A 17,931-nucleotide genomic window follows, 5' to 3' on the forward strand; every position below is an offset into this window, starting at 1 on the left:
CTTCCTTCCTTCCTTCCTTCCTTCCTTCCTTCCTTCCTTCCTTCCTTCCTTCCTTCCTTCCTTCCTTCCTTTCTTGTTTATTTATTACAATTTATTCACTTTGTATCCCAGCTGTAGGCTCACCCTCATCCCCTCCCAATCCCGTTCTTCCTCATCTCCTTCTATGCCCCTTCCCCAATAAACTAATAGTGGAGGACCCCCTCCCCTTCCATCTGACCCTAGCCAATCAGGTTTCATTAGGACTGAATGCATTGTCTTCCTCTGTGGCCTAATAAAGCTGTTACACCCCCCCCCCCCCCCCCGCCCAGTGGGAGGTGAGCAAAGAGCCAGCCACTGAGTTCATGTCAGAGACAGTCCCTGTTCCCCTTACTAGGAAATTCATTTGGATACTGAGCTGCCATGGGCTACATCTGTGCAGGGGTTCTAGGTTATATCCATGAATGGTCCTTGGTTGGAGTATCAGTCTCAGAAAAAAGACCCCTGTGCCCAAATTTTTTGGTTTTGTTGCTCTCCTTGTGGAGCTCTTGTCCTCTCCAGGTCTTACTATCTCCCCCTTCTTTCATAAGATTCCCTGAACTCTGCCCAAAATTTTGGCTATGAGTCTCAGCATCTGCTTTGATACCCTGCTGGGTAGAGTCTTTTAGAGGCCCTCTGTGGTAGGCTCCTGTACTGTTCCCTGTTTTTCTCCTTCTTTCAATGTCTATCCCGTTTGTCTTTCTGAGTATTGATCATCTTACCCAGGGTCCTCCTTCTTGCTTAGCTTCTTTAGATGTACAGATTTTGTTCTGTTATCCTATATTATATGTCTAATATCCACATATAAGTGAGTGTATACCATGTGTGTGTTTCTGCTTCTGGGATACCTCACTCAGGATAATCTTTTCTAGATCCCACCATTTGCCTGCAAATTTCATGATTTCCTTGTTTTTAATTGCTGAGTAGTATTCCATTGTGTGAAAGTACTACTATTTCTGTATCCATTCCTCAGTTGAGGGACATCTAGGTTGTTTCCTGCATCTGGCTATTAGAATGAAGGTGCTACAATCATGGTTGAGCAAATGTCCTTGTCTTTTGGATATATGCCTGTCTATCTTGAGGTAGCACTATTCCTAATTTTCTGAGAAAGCGCCAGATTGATTTCCAAAGGGGTTGTACAAGTTTACATTCCCACCAGCAGTGGAGGAGGGTTCCCCTTTCTCCACAGCCTCTCCGGAATGTGTTGTCACTTGAGTTTTTTATCTTAGTCATTCTGATGGTTGTAAGGTGAAATCTCAGGATCATTTTGATTTTCATTTCCCTGATGACTAAGGACGTTGAGCACTTCTCTGCCATTCGATATTCCTCTATTGAGAATTCTCTGTTTAGCTCTATACCCCTTTTACAGAAGCTTTTTAGTTTCATCAGGTCCCATTTATTAATTGTTGATCTTAGAGCCTCTGTTGTTGGTATTCTGTTCAGGAAGTTGTCTCCTGTGCCAATGAGTTCTAGGCTTTTCCCAATTTTTCTTGTAACTGATTTAGTGTGTCTGGCAAAGTGTTTAAAGCCTTCATGAAAATATTCTTTGGTTGGTTGACATTGACACTAAGGAAGAAAGGGATGTGAAATTCTTAGCATTGACTTTTGAGACAAGTTAGGGGAAGGCACAGTTTATCTGACTATTTAAAGCTAGCAGCAGAGGCCCAGTTACGTGACACTGCTTGTGTACAGATAGTTTTGAGTTTTGGATTCTTTGTCTTTAAAATAAAACATTGAAATTTTACTTTGACTCCTTATAGTTGTAAAATCTGATAACTTGAGAGAGTTGGGAGACTTGATCCATTTTCACTATGTCCCTTCTTTTAATTCTCTCTGTTACTGGATCATTAGTAACCAGGTGTCCTACTTTACCTTCTGCTGCTGAGATAAACACCGTGAGCAGAATTTTACAACTTGAGGAAAGGGCTTATTTCAGCTTATGACTTCCCAGTCCCTCAAGAGAAGTCTGGGCAGGATCTGAGTCAGGAACCAAAACATAGAGGAATGCTGATTACTGGCTTGCTGTTCATAGCTTACTTAGCTTGGTTTTTTTATGCAGTCTAAGACCATCCGCCCACGAGTGATACCATGTGTAGTGGGCTGGGCTCAGAACACAAAACAACCCCCCCCCCCCAAAAAAAAAAAAAAAACAAAACTATTATAGACTTCCCTACAGGCCAGTCTGATGGTAGCATTTTTTCAGCTGAGGTTCATTCTTCTCAGGTGACCCTAGCTGTGTCAAATTGACAGAAAGCTGATAGCATGCCAGGTGTTTTAATTTATACTCATAGAACCATAATCTCTAGAGATAATGATGGGATATGCTTTATGCTCTAAATAAACTGGCACATGCTTATATATTTAGTTTTTGAAAAGTTCACTAGAATTGATTTCAATTGTTCATGTTACTTTAAAGATATTTATTCTTGGAATAGAACTCTAAAAATTTTAGCAAAATCTTTTATGAAACTGTTTATAAATTTTATCTACAGGGATTGATACATACTTTTTCTGGAAATGACATTTATTTATTTGTATGTGTTTGTGCATGTGAATAAATATGGTGGAAAGAGAGAACAGACCCCAGCAAGTTGTCCTCTGTGGTTCATGTGCTGCTTGCATATGCACACGTGCACATACACAGACAAATGAAAAAAAATTTGTAATAAATATTTCCACTGCTCTCTTCCTTCTGCCTTCTCCTCTGTCCTTACCATATTTTTGTTGTTTGAACTAATGCATCCCTATCCTATGAAGTCATTTGACCTATGTTGTTTCTACCTTTAATGTTGTTCTTCTCATCCATTTTTCCCTTTAGTGTATAAATCTTTTAAACATTTTCTGTTAAATAGTTTGATAACTGACCCTAGTGTCCAGTCTGCGAGAGTCTAGTGTGTGTGTCTAGCAGCATCTCTGTAGAAGATACACTTGGGATTCAGGTTGAGTACTAGCCCTTAAGTTCATTTAGAGCAGTTAATTATAGTAATATTTGTAAGGTGACTCTGCATGGAATAAAATAATTTTGAAGAAATCTGTAACCTTAATTTGCTTCTGTATTTCTTTGGACACATCTGGGTATTTTTTTCATGTTCTGAACTAAGTGGAATTAGTTATAGAAATTATGTTATTAGGTTAGTGTTATACTAAGGATTTTTATTTTGTCTTTGAAGGAGACACATTAAAATGGACTTCAATTCACAATTTCTTTTTTAACCATTGTACAATATTTTCTTTATATGGAGATAAATGTTAATATTTTTATCAGAAAAATTTGTTTTTATTAAAATATATGTCATTTATTTTGCTTGTGTCTGTATAATATGCACACTTGCTTTCTGTTCCTACAATCAGGATTAGTATACATACAAATATTAAAAGAAATGTATGGACCCAAAAAGCCTATAGACAGTATTTCTATACTTTTTGTCCTCTGTCATATATATAGAAAAATAAGTTAATCACTGTTTCAAAACCTATAATGAATGTTTTGATTGCATGTACAAAACTAAATGATGATTATAGTTTATTACGTACTAATTGGAATAGTGTCTGGTTTGGTTTTTGCAGTGCTGGGGATTGAACCCAGGCCCTTTCGCATGCTAGACAAGTGCTGTCCCATTGAGCTGCACTTCCAGCCTACCCTCACAGCATTTCTAAGCAGCTCTTTTTGTCTTTTTCTCCCCTCCCCATGAGTCATTTATTTTAGCCATAAATTTTGGGAACTAATTAGAATAAGATTTTTTTTTTTTTTTTTTTTTTTTGGGAGGAGAGGGCTGAGACCTTTCCTTGTACTTTTGAACAGTTAAAATCTTACATGAGGTCTTGCATTATAGTGGCTCAAAAAACATATAAGATAACAAAGTATTTATTTTTACTTTGGGGAGGTTTTTGTTTTTAAATTGTGTTAAAATTATTTACTCTTCCTTTTACTCAGTTTGTTTTCTTTTACAGCCCCATTGACAAACCTTCAGATTCTCTCAGTATAGGGAATGGTGATAATTCCCAACAGGTAAGATGTAGATAAAATGTCTTTTCATTTATCTGCTGTACCCTGAAAGCAAAGTATTGTATGCAAACAAATTTTTCAAACTGAATAGTATTTTAAATACTAAGACAATTTAAAATATCTAGATGGGCTGCTTCGTTAAATGTATCATTGTTAGCTTTCTTTCTGTATAGCGTGCACAGGGCATAAGTTAGTCCTTTCTTAATAAGTCAGAATTACATTGAAAACCACATACTGTTGTTTTAGTATCCTTCAAGTCTGCTACAGTTTTGATCCCATGAAAATGGTTTGCAGCCAGCTTGCCTTCTGAGTTCTTTCTTTGGAGTTGTTTATTTTGTGGGTGTGTTCCCAACCCACAGCTCTTTAGGGTGCTAGGAACTGAACATAAGTGCCGTGTGTATGCTAAGAAGTGAGCAGTTGCATTCCTAACCCTGTGACAAGGGTTTAAGTGCGTTTCCCTCTGTTAAATTTTTATTAGTAGTGTTGAGTTGATCAGAGCAGCATATTTTGGAGTCATCTCAGAATAATTTTTCATGGATTCCTTCATGAATGTTTGTAACATTAAATAAACCTGCAGTAATCTTAGTCATGCTTCTTATTTTCCAAAGACATTTTGTATAAATAGTGCACAGATACAGAGGAGGAGAAGTATGTTACTGTCCTTCAGAGCATGGAATTAAATACTTTAGAATCACATAAAAATTTACCCTCTTTGTAAGCATGGGTTTTTAAAAAGAATTTGGTCAGTTGGTTATTGGTTTTTTTATTTGTTTATTTTTGATACTGGGGTCGAACACAAGGTCTTATCTATGGCTATACGTCAGCCTTCAGAATTATTTTGTAATGACTGGGAAAACCTTGGTTAGATTTTCCTTTATTTTGATTAAAAACTAAAATACTAAAATTGTCTAAATTTGCAAAAGAAGATAGTCATTGGAGTCATTCACTCTCTTATTGTCAGTTTGAGCATTCCTGATCATTTATCTTTGCCCCTAAAGGTTTTCATTCTTGAACAGTGCTATATAATGAAATCCTAGACAGCAAGAATTAGAGGTGTGGTTGGGGAATTGGAAAGTACAAGAAGTAAGATTGTAAAGGAAAATGAGGCCAGCGTAGTCTTTTCAGCCACAGTTGTTTTTTGTTTTGTTTTGTTTTGTTTTTATCCCCCAGAAATATAAGTTAATGAATTGCTTGCTTTTCTGAAATTTTATACTTTGATTAAAATGTCAGGTGTTCTGGTTTGAAGACCACTATTTGAAACAATTTATTTGCAAATGTTTTAAATTGTGATTTATGAAGGTATAAACTTACATCGAATTCTTCCTTTTTTATTTTTTTAATTTAGATATCTAACAGTGATACGCCTTCACCACCACCTGGCTTATCAAAATCCAATCCTGTCATCCCCATCAGTTCATCCAATCACAGTGCAAGGTCTCCTTTTGAAGGGGCAGTAACAGAGTCACAGTCATTATTCTCAGACAATTTTCGCCACCCCAACCCTATACCAAGTGGGCTTCCTCCTTTTCCCAGCTCTCCACAGACACCCAGTGATTGGCCTACAGCTCCAGAACCACAGAGCCTCTTCACATCAGGTATATAACAACATCGCCTAGTGTTAGTAATCAGACTCCTAGAAACTGACAGATCCAGTGAGATACATTTTGGTTGATATATTTCTGGTTTTGTTTGTTTGTTTGTTTGTTTGTTTGTTTGTTTGGTTTTTCACTCAAGTCCCATTTTTTAAAAATATGAATTATGTAAACTACATGGAATTAGGTAGTATGTAAGTTGTGTTGCCTAGAAATTACTGTGTTAGAGAACAGATTTCTCTAGAAATAATTTGTTCCATTTTCTCAAATAAAACCTCACTGCTCAGCTTTATTTGTAATAACCAGAACCTCTAAACAACCCAGATGTCTATCAATGGAGGAAATTGTGGTACTTTTACACAATGGAATACTACTTAGCAATTAAAAACAAGGAAATCATGAAATTTTCAGGCAAATGGTGGGATCTAGAAAAGATCATCCTGAGTGAGGTATCCCAGGAGCAAAAAGACACACATGGTATATACTCACTTATAAATGGGTACTAGACCTATAAGATAGGATAAACATACTAAAATATGTACACCTAAAGAAGATAAACAAGAAAGAAGGCCCGGGGTAAGATGATCAATCCTCACTTAGAAAGACAAATGGGATGGACATTGGAAGTAGGAGAAAACAAGTAATAGGACAGGAGCCTACCACAGAGGGCCTCTGAAAGACTCTACCTAGCAGTGTATCAAAGCAGATGCTGAGACTCATAAACAAACCTTGGGCAGAATGCAGGGAATCATATGAAAGAAGGGGAGTTAGTATGACCTGGAGAGGACAGGAGTTCCACAAGGACCAAACATATCAGGGCACATGGGTGTTCTGTGAGACTGTTTCGCCAACCAAGGACCATGTATGGATATAACCTAGAATACCTGCTCAGATGTAGCCCATGCTAGCTCAGTATCCCAAGTGGGTACCCTAGTAAGGGGAACAAGGACTATTTCTGACATGAGCTCAATGGCTGGCTCTTTGACCTCCCCGAGGGAGGAGCAGTCTTGCTAGGCCACAGAGGAGGACATTGTAGCCAGTCTTGAAGATACCTGATAAAGCTAGGATCAGATGGAAGGGCAGGACAGCCTCCTCTGTCAATGGGCTTAGAAAGGGGCAGGGAGGAGATATGGGAGGGAGGATGGGGTTGGGAGGGTATGAGGCAGGGGGCTACAGCTGGGATACAAAGTAAATAACCTGTGATTAATATAAAAAAATAAAAATTATTAAAAACAAACAAACAAACAAAAAAAAACCCTCACTGCTCTGACTGGGCATGATGGCTCAAGCTTTAATCTCAGTAGAAGCAGGCGGTTTGAGGCTAGCCTTGTCTGCAAAGCGAGTTCCAGGACAATCTGGACTACACAAAGAAACCTGTCTAGAAAAACCAAAAGGAAAAAAACCATAAAACAAAAACAAAAAAACCCAACCAAACATAAACGAAGTCAGATTTGTGTTTATTTAGTCAAATTTAAGATCTCCCAGTTGCCTCATTGACAGATAAGTAATTTCTTTAATAGTAAAAAGTGTTGCTCCCTTCTTGCTATTTTATTTTTAAAAATTTGACATGTTTATATATGTATGAAAGTGATGCTTTTACCGTTTTGGAAATTATTCTTTAACTAATATCGAAAAGCACAATATCAGCCACATATAGGAACTTTGATGTCTTTTACTACCTCATATTCAGATGAAACTAGAGTGAAGGAAGGCTTGAGAATGGTTTCTATTCTCTTCCTTGAAGAGGCCTGGCTTTCCATCTTTGTCTTAATTAGTTTCAGAGGTGTCATACAGTCTTGGGGCACATTGACTGCCCAAGCAGAGCATTTGGGATTACAAAGCAGAGAGCACAGCACTTCTCACTCATTTGCTTATCAGTCTGAGAGATGGCCTAAATTAATCTGCAAAAGCTCCTGTGACATAGACAATTAAAAAATATAATTACATTTTAGTTAATTTGTATACAATATAAGAATAAGCCTTACTAGCTAAAATCTTTTAGACTATATTACTTTATTTAAGTGACATGCTGGCTTTGATTAGGAATCGTTGGATATAATCTGGATGGCAGGGAAGTTTTTCCTTGTGATCAGTACAATCATTCTGTATCATTCATGCCTTGAACTTAATAATTCAACAGTGAAATCACTACTAGAAATTTAGAAGATCCTGGATTAGTGATCTTGCATGATTTTTGCGTACTTGTTTTTCTATTGTAATATATCATTTTTAACATACTGTGAAAATAGACTTTATTTTTATCACTGTTTTTCTTCCCAACAGAAACAATCCCAGTATCATCATCTACAGACTGGCAAGCAGCATTTGGCTTTGGTTCTTCTAAACAACCAGAGGATGACTTGGGTTTTGATCCCTTTGATGTCACTCGAAAAGCCTTAGCAGACCTGATTGAGAAGGAACTGTCTGTCCAAGACCAACCTTCCCTTTCTCCCACATCTCTTCAGAACTCCTCCTCACACACTGCAACCGCCAAAGGTCCAGGCTCTGGATTCCTGCATTCCGCTGCACCTACAAATGCCAATTCTCTTAATAGTACCTTTTCAGTCTTGCCACAGAGGCTTCCTCAATTTCAGCAGCACCGAGCAGTTTATAATTCATTCGGTTTTCCAGGCCAGGCAGCCCGCTATCCTTGGATGGCCTTTCCACGCAATAGCATCATGCACTTGAACCACACAGCAAACCCCACCTCAAATAGTAATTTCTTGGACTTGAATCTCCCGCCACAGCACAACACAGGTCTGGGAGGGATCCCCATAGCAGGTAGGTTCATTTAAAGCCTCTGAGAATATGTATCACTCATGTCTTCAGGTTCTGGGTGGCTAGGGAGGAGCTACTGGGTAACAAGAGTACATAATAGTCTAAAAAATTTCTATGGAAAACCTTATATCTTTACCCTAAAAAAAGTTTTTTTTTGATTGAATGAATGCCTTGTAATATGGAGCTTTATAAGGATGGTGGAGTATTATACCTACTTATTGTTTGGAAGCATTTTATTTAATAGGGTAGTCACCAAGCCTTCAGATGATATGTAAACACAAAAAAGAAAAAGAAAAGGTAGGCTCTGAAATTATGGCCAACACCATAATAAAAATATCTTGTGTTATATTCTAAAAGTAAAGTGGTTAAATTTTTTTTAATCAAAATTAATGAGAGCATGAGGGATAAAGCCACTCTTAACTGCTATAACAATTACTTATTTTTGACTGATACATACGTGCACACATCAAAACTTGCCATATTTGTATATAGCTTAATACTTGAGAACTTCAGTTATCAATGTTTTATAAGCATATTACATACCACAGACATACTTTCTGTGGAAAATTGTTTAGGAGAGATTTTACCCTGTTTGTTGGCTATGTTTTTATTTCTGGGAATAATAAATTAGAATTAAGAAGGTAATACAAGTTTAATGCCAGATCACTTCTGGTTTTGTGCTGCTACCCTTGAAGGTTTCAGAGTTTTGGGGTTTTAGGATCCTATGTAACATTTTTAAATGAAGTATTGGAAAGGAGCCATTTTGGTTTACTGTTTTTATGAAATTTGGGCTTTAGAGATGATGTGATAAAGTTTGTTCCTCCTGATTCTCTTCAAGTAGAACAGAATAGTTCTCAGCCTGTTGTGTACCTACACAGTAATTTGTTTTCATCCTGTCATGGCCTTTATTGTGTGTCATGCCATAGTATTATTACAGTAATACATGTTTACAGTAAGGGGCCCATGGTCTTGTTTTCAGCAAGTTTGATAGGTAGACTTAGAACCATCAGTAGTCATTGGCTGTATTCCCTTAGTGCCAGCAACATTTCATGTTCTAGACAAGTAGCTAGGTCTCAGTTTGTTGTTATGGATGTAGTAAGTTTAGCAGTTAATTAGGGAACTTAACTTACATGCATTGGAGAGCACCTGCTGTAGTGACGTGCATATTTGGTGGGTTCATGATATTTGCTCACTGAATTATGAGGTCTCCGAGAAATTACTAGGTTGTAGGGAATCCAGAGTAGCATTTTTCAGTCCTTTTCTTATGACATTCACTAAGTCTTCAATTTCAATATACTTTTTCCTTTTCTTTCTTTCAGCATAGCATACTAGATTGGGTTTGCTTTCTTTCAATAATTTAAAAAGAAAATATTTTAATTTTTAATAATGTGCCTTTTAGCCAGTCTTAATATTAAAAGTTCCCCTTTAAATATGTCAAACATTAAAAAAAATGAGCCAATTATATTTAACATTTCAGTTACCTTTTACCCAACAATGAACTAGGTCATGTGGAGAATACAAAAGTATAAAATACAAGATTTAGTTTCAGGTAGTTCTTAGTATACTTGAGGAGTTAAAATGAAAATCTCATGTGAAAGTGGCTAACTGTATGTGTGGTCCTGAAATCTAAGAACAGCGTAGTTAATCACTGTTGGGGAGAAGTGATGAAGAGGTAGGAATTGATCTGTCATGTGGTTCTTGAAGTTGGGTTAGCAGCAAAAGAGAAAGTTCTTTTATGTTGACAGAAACTTCCTGAATAAAGGCATAGAGACAGATACTGTATGCAGAACTGTTTTCTATAACAAGAGGTGCTTTTTAAATTGTAGGGATCAGATAGACAAGGAGATGAAGAACTCCGAGAGAGAAAACAGTGTGTACTTGAATTTTGGACTTTTCTTGTAGCCATACTTACTTGCTATCCTTGTTTGACTCACTAAGTGTCTATCTTTACCAGGATGTCTGTTCTTCCAGTTTCTGAGTCATTATCAAGAATGTTTCCAGATGTTTCAAACAGTAGATATTTTGGATTATTAGCAATGAGATATCTTTGAGTTGTTTAAGTGTAGGCCTTTTCATGTTAGGTTTTTAGGAATCCTCAGCTAAAATAGATACTTAAATGTAGCATTAAATTAAAATTATAATTTTATTCTTTGTTTTTTTCCTCGCTTTGCCTATACTCAACCACAGAGAATTTAAAACTTTTTTTCAGAGATGCTAAAAATGAAGTCACCAGCTTTAATTCGGAGTTACTGTTTGGTGTTGGGTGGGGAAAGTTAATCCAGATTTTTGATTTTTGGCCATGATTCTTGCTTGATATTTAAATGGTGACTTGTAACCAAACTTGTTATTAGATTATTTTTATAGTATTGAGGACTAGAAGAACTTAGTATTAAGTTTTTAGTATAGAAAAACTATTTAAAATTGTTAAGAGTCACACTAGAATCCTGTTGAAATTAGTTAACATTTGACAGATGTCTCAGAAAGTCAGGGTACTAATAAGCCTTAGAATAGTTACATCACTGTAACTTGATGATTTAGAATTTTCAGTAACTATTAGAAATGAAAAAAAAATCTGAAAAGCTCTGTGTATTTCTAACACATCTAATTTAAAGCAGACTACCTAGGAAGTGTCTGTCTCCCTCAAGTCTAGATGTGTTTGAATGGGATGACTGTGAGGAACTCAACTTTGCCTCCTCTGTAGTCTTTATGATGCCCTGTTCAGCAGAGCTGCTTATTAACGCTTCATTAGTGGAGACTTCACCCTGTTTGTGGGGCCTGTTAAAATACACATACTTCAAACTATCCCCACCCTAGGAAAGAAAGGTACACATACTTACTTTCCAGCTGTGTAGAGCAAAACAGGGTCCTGACCTGGAGGAGCAAGTCAGGTGACAGCCACCATGTCATGCAGATACACATCTATTTACTACATATTTGTATTTACAGTTTTATTGGTTTATTTCAGTGAGTTATAAAAACACTGATATATCTGAAACCTATCATGGGCAGAACAGTTGCCAGACATGTGACAGAAATTCAGCTTCCGTTCCTGTGTCTCACCGAAGATATCTTTGTGTTTTAAATTGGTTATTACTTTAGTATTTAAGTACTTTTAGCAGTGTTGTCTGAGCTTGCGCATCTGGTTTGCTAAGTTCACAAGGTTTTTGGAATATTCCTGCTGAGGAATTTTGGTTAATAAGTAGGTAGAAGGAATTCACTTTGATATGTTTTTTTATTTAAACCATGTACCTTTTTTCTCCAGCAAACTTAAATAATTTATAGTTGCATGTGTAGTTAGTAAGCTAGGGTCACAGCCCAGATCACAAAATCAGTAAGGGAAATGTTTTTCCTTACAACGCTGATGCTCTCCTTCACAATTGAAGACCAGTGGTATGTGCTTCAACTGGCTTTCTCCCAGTAGTACTTGATGTTTGCTCTCACATACTTGTAAATCCTTTTATTTTTTTATCAGTATTATTTCTTCATGAGACAAATTGGCCAGCTTAGGCATATAATGAATACACAATAAATGAATACAAAGACAGTAGAATGATGCTTATTAACTTGAAGATCAGTCTCTTGCTTAGGTCCTTATTGCTATCAATGTTCTCACCAAGAAGTGGAGTTTAAACTTGCTTTGGCACAGCCTGCTTGTTATGTTCTTGAGGGATTGCTAATTGAAATAACCTGTTCTATGGATTGAAAGACTTTTTCTGCAGTTTTGTCAGTTAAGCTGTCTTTCCAAATGTAATTTTGCAGATTTATTTTTCAAAGAATTTTTGCTAAAATGTTTTTATTACATAAAGCTGAAAATTATTTGGAAAACAAACATTAGTTAAGTGTAAGCCTATAAGCAGTGTTCTTTCAAGATACTACTCAAAAATATTTGAAATTGTTTAGGCTTTGGATTTCTCATGTTTTTGTTAATTCAGATTTCACTTATCAGAGGGTGTTTTTCTTTAAATTTTGTTTCTATAGTAACTTTTCAGTGACTGTTGAGTTTTGTGTCATGTATAAAGTAACTTGCAGTGAAATAATTATCAATTATAATTAGAAAAACTGGTCTCATTCATGTACGGTTTTCTGACTAGAAGTAGTCATCCTACTTTTCAGTCAATTGGATCATTGTACTGTTAATTTTTTACTATTTTCTAATTACTTCAAAAGTACATAGTAAATTTCAAATGCTAGATGTTAATCAATTAATAATAATTGTATCTAGTATTTCATTTTTTCCTAATATTTGACTTATGTCTTTGAAACATGGATTTATAATTTTCCTCTTTTAAAATCAGTTTTCTCTCCTGTAAGTCAAGTTTCAAAAAAATTTTTCCCCAAACTGTATTTACTGCTAAGGAATATTTGTTTAAGGGGTCCAATTGGCTTGGAAAAGAATGGCTTTCCTGGTCTTTATCTTTTTTTTGGTTTTGTTTGGTTTTTTTCTTTATTTATTTTTAGTGGTATATTTTTAATTTAAATCTATTATATTTGATTTTACCTTAAAATAAGAGTGTGTTAAGAGTTTACTTTTTAGGTACTTAAGTATATTTTAAAATTCATGTGTTGTTTCACACCTAGATTCCAACCATTAAGCATGTATTTTATATATGTATCAATATTCCAAATATTGAAATCATTTTTAAAGGGACTGTTAACAAATCTAGTCACCCGTAACTAGACCATGACTGACTTTTCCACAGGGGAAGAAGAGGTGAAGGTTTCGACCATGCCACTGTCAGCCTCTTCCCATTCATTACAACAAGGACAGCAGCCTACAAGTCTCCACACTACTGTGGCCTGACAACAGATCTGAAAGGAAAGGAGAGGATTAGACTCGGGGTGCTTGCATGGGCAACTGGATTTTTGCATGGTTCCTCTCTGACTTCATTTAATGTATACACCCACAAGAGCCAATATAAACGTTCCTCATGCGACAACTAGCGTGTACCTCATAGTTGCTAAAGTATTTCTTCATTGGGCCTTTAACATAATTTATTAGCATAATAATTTTGGCATTGTTTCTCATGAGTGATACTACTTTTAACTCATACAAATAAACTTAGAGTATTAATTAAGATCCCAGAGGAGATTAGCTAGACCTGTTCTTGTTTTGACTCTATTATTGGAAATATACAAAAGTAATGGTAGTTCTTTGTTTTTTGGTTTGTGAAAAAAAAAAAATGGTAATATTCTAATCTACTCCAAAATTTTTGAAACATTAAGATAATGTCTATTGCATTCTTGGAATTTTTGAAAAGAAAGAATACATATAAAACAAAACTGGTGGTGTCATTTAATGCTCAGAAAGATGTTGTCAGCTGTTGTTTTTAGTTGCCTAGATTTATATCATATATAATGCATTACATGTATACAAACTGTTTTGTTCTTTCTCATTTGCACATTTGCACTTTTCTTTTTGAATGGTTGTTAATTATACATAGATGGTTAAAAGGTAATTATTATGGCCTAAATGCAATATAATCTCTTTTCTAATGCACTGCCTAGTATACCAGGAAATGCCTCAAAAACAGAACTTCAACTTGTAGTTGACTTATTAGAAACTTGAACATGGGGTAAACATTGTATGTAAGTAGTAGCCATAGTAGTGTAACATTTTTATTGAGCAAACAATAGTTCAGTGGAATCTGTTTGGAAATTTCATTGTTAAATAAATGATACGTGGTAAAAGTACCTGACCAGAGTAAGACTTAGAGTGGAAGAGAGAAGCTAGGTGTCCTGTAAAATGAGATAAGTATAAGTTGTCATAGATAACTTAGATAATCAGAGAACAGTGGAGTACTTTATAAGAGCATAATGTAAAGTGATGCTTTTGATAATGCAAAACTTATTGAAAGTTTCAAAAATGATAATAAAAAAATAAACTGAACTTAGTTCTGAGAAGTGGACAAAAGCTGATTTAAAAAAAAGAAAAATCACCATAATTTCCCTAAAAGCGTTTGGGGAGAAAGAGAAAGCCAGACCTCTTGAGATTTAAAAAAAAGAAAAAGAAAAAAAAGTATGCCTTAATTTGTTAAAAACAATATGAAAAGGGTACTGTGAATACCAAAAAACCTTAATATTATGTTAAATCTAAATTAACATAATATTAATCATAAACCACCTTATGTGAAGATGATGCTAATGTTTTATAGCATTGGCATTTCTCGGTTACTTTTGAATATAAAATATGGTAATTTCCTGTATATTACAAAATAAATGGCTTCATTCTGAGGTATAGTGGAATAAAGTGGAAATTTATTCTTAAATTTATTTATTTATTTTTAATTTGGTTGAGGTCAGAATTGACCAATTCTCCACCCATCTAAGTTATGTTTTTAGAGTTCATCGTAACTATCGATCTCTAGCTCTCATTTAAAAGTAAATTTACGGCAACATTATAAGAAAGCCACTGTCTTAGAAAATACGAGAACAATAGTGTACACTTATTTAAACTTCAGCCTTTAGTCATATCTTAATTCAGTTATGGTTTTCATTTGACTATAATGGATCAAGGATTGCTATGTGTTCTGTGGGGTTAGGGCTTTTGGACTGTGTTACTGGAAATCTGGCTTCTTGTAATGATGCTTACTAGACCTGAGCTTTCTGCAGCTTTCACGTGAGCCTTTCAGTGGCTCCCTTTTCGTACAAGGCCACAGAGGGTGACTGGCTTCCATTTACTCACTCTGTTGTGAGGGATGCTGTGAGCAAAGTTTCTTTCCTTCTCTTTCTCTGTCCTTTTTCATTCATGATTTGTATAGAAAATTTGTCCAAAGTTTTCCCAGACTTGCCCATCGTCCCCAGTAAGAGTTCAAGGCTATTTCTTCCCCCTGCATCCTTTCTTTTCCCTGTACTTTCTGACATACCATGAATTTGGGAAATGCTTTTTAGGCGATTAGAACTCAGCATTACAACTTTTATGTAAAATGGTTAAGAATTTACTTTTAAACTGTGTTTTATTTTAATTTCTAGACCCCATTAGGCCTCACCTTTTTGCTTAATATTAATTTTGCTTAATGTTTTTTAGACATCTTTAAAGTTATAATTTCCATTAAAGGATAGAAGAAATTTTGCAGCACATAAAAATACCATTTTATGTGGTGGGCAAATTTAACTAAAATGGTGGAAACAGTGAGAAATGATAAGAAACTTCAGGTGTGTCTGTACATTCTTGTACGGTGCATCTTACACTAGCGTACTTCTTTTCTTGACCATTATAGGTGACTATTTTCTTTAACACAGGAATTTTTAACCCGGAGTCCCAAACTCTTGGAAGGTATATGTGAAATGGTGTGTGTGTTCATATGCATGCCTGAGCACCCACTCGCATATCCAGGTGCATTTATTTGTTGATTTTCTAAGGAAGATCCATAGTTACTAGATTGATAAAGAGTTTGGTGACATTCTCCCTCTCAAAAGGTTTCAAATGGTTAAGAAATGACTGCCATGAAATGCCTTTAGTCCCTGAAGAAAATAGAGTCCTACTCTGACTGACTTTTAGTTCTGGGATGTGAGGTGCTCTTTTGTTTTCTCAAAGATCTCAGTAGAAAATGTTTTGATAAATAATGATTTCCTTTCCATTCTTTGTTTTCTTCAGGTGGTAGATACTTTGATATATTCTCCCTTTTATTTCAGCAAAGCGTTAATTAAATATTATTGTTCTATAAAGTGACCTGAGCTGGATCTTGAGTGATACAAGGTTGAATAAAGCATACAGACACCAGTCTAGTGCAGACTTATTTCACATTATTTTTATTATGTCAACCCTTGATTACTTTTATCACAACAGCCATGGCAATCCAGACTCGTCCCAGTACTCATCCCAGTAACTGCTCTGACAGTGGCAACAAAGAGTGTTCAATACTGATACTTCAATTCTAAAATGCAAATTGATTTGAAGGGAAGTTTAAACAAACAATAGAAAAGACACTCTCATCATTCTGTTTTATGAACGTGTATGCTCATGTCTCAGCACCCTGGAAATTGAATTATATAATTGTGTTTCTTTTAAGTAAGCAATTTTAGTGCTTTTTTTTTTTTTTTTTTTTTTTTTTGTCTGTGCATACTTGTACTGATATAGTTTATTTGTATGGTATTCCAAGAACCTTCAAAATAGCCACAAACTACTTCTGTTCTGACACAGGTTCATAGAGAGGTATACCAGAGACAAATTGCTACAAAAAGCCCAGAGAAACGAAAGCATATAGGAGCTTTTGAAAGCCTGTAAACTGAGCACTATTGTGTCTTTTGTGTAGACAAGGGGAAGGGGAGCTTTATCTTGTGTTGGTTTGTAGGGATTTTGATTTTTTCTTTATTTTTTTGATCATGAAGTTTGCTTAAATCTGTTTAATTGGCTTAACAGATGAAAACATAGTAGCCTTTTCTTTTTAATTGAAATAATAATCTATATTCTGTGCAATAGCCAAAGCCAGATATCTGGTGGTAAGCCAAGTACATCTGCTCATAGTACTGTCTCTCTTTCCTTTGTTGAGTGAACATTCGCTCTGAGCCTTGTCAGGTTGGGTAAGTGGCTATAGTGTGTGCAAGCATTCAAACATGCATGTTTAGTAATAAGTCAAGCACTGTGCTGATTTAAAAACAAAACAAAAAAAAACAACAGGAGTTAGAAAAGGAATTTATTTGCTAAAAAGCGGGATGTTGTTACTTTGAAGAGGACTCAACATTTAGATTAAAAGGGAAAGATGTTCCAGTAAAGGAGGACTGAGCCACTGACCAGAAGACTGGAAAATAGATGTTGCCTGACGTGTATGGGTCCAAGTAAGCTAAAGCCTTGAAAATGAAGAAGAAAAGCTTAGTCTCAGTGTGGTGGGATGGGTGCTGTAGGGTTTTGATATGCTGTAACACTATTGTAGCATTTTTAAGAGGAGTAATTTGGTAAGGCATTTTATTGCAGTTCAGGACAAATTAGAATCCCGTTTCAGGAAACCGCTGTTGGCCATTGCAAAAAGATGACTTAGATTAGAATAGGTTTGGTTAAAAATTGCATAAAATGGTTCAAAATAAGAGCTAGATTTAAAAAAAAAAAAAAAAAGATCAGGATCTCATTATTTGTCATTTATTGAACACTAACCTGTTCTTTTATGTGAAATCTAATCACTGACTCACCTTCCATATCACTCACAACATAGGTTAACAGAAAATATCTCACGGGCCTCCCAGCTGGCCTCAAGCTCACTGTATCGCTGAGGATGACTTTGTATTTTTGATCCTCTGCCTTCATCCCCACTGTTCTGAGACTGGGATTACAGGCATGTGTCACCATGCCCACTTTTATGTAATGCTGAAAATTGAGCCAGGGTTTCATGCTTTGCCAGCTGAGAGTTATGTCCTTAACCTCTCTCCCCACCTGTATTATTTTAAAAGACAGGCTCATATTTACCCCAGGCTGGCCACCTTCTATCTCTCTCAGCCTCTGGAGTGCAGGGTTTGCAGGTCTGCCCCAGGAGGAAAACAAATTTGTGAGATGAGGGTTCCTCTAGAGATTTGGGGTTTATTTATTAAAGAATTGTGTAAAGATAGGAT

The 17,931-nt window shown here is 35.7% G+C and overlaps 1 protein-coding gene across 9 annotated transcripts in view; it reads left to right on the top strand.

Moving 5' to 3' along the window:
* Cnot4 (CCR4-NOT transcription complex subunit 4) overlaps nucleotides 1-17,931 on the top strand; it is a 106,304-nt gene that overhangs the window by 70,504 nt on the left and 17,869 nt on the right. For 7 of the 9 annotated variants that reach the window (XM_055602017.1, XM_055602016.1, XM_055602021.1 and 4 more), the window contains 3 exons: nucleotides 3,967-4,024; nucleotides 5,367-5,616; nucleotides 7,897-8,394. In XM_055602017.1, the coding sequence (XP_055457992.1) occupies nucleotides 3,967-4,024; nucleotides 5,367-5,616; nucleotides 7,897-8,394 (806 nt within the window). Of the gene's footprint in view, nucleotides 1-3,966; nucleotides 4,025-5,366; nucleotides 5,617-7,896; nucleotides 8,395-13,091; nucleotides 16,317-17,931 lie in introns of those variants that run through there. The other 2 variants (XM_055602023.1, XM_055602024.1) reach the window with 2 other exon arrangements.

The sequence above is a fragment of the Psammomys obesus genome, unplaced genomic scaffold (genome assembly GCF_907164565.1).
Source record: "Psammomys obesus unplaced genomic scaffold, mPsaObe1.curated_primary_1811, whole genome shotgun sequence".
Classification (NCBI taxonomy): domain Eukaryota; kingdom Metazoa; phylum Chordata; class Mammalia; order Rodentia; family Muridae; genus Psammomys; species Psammomys obesus.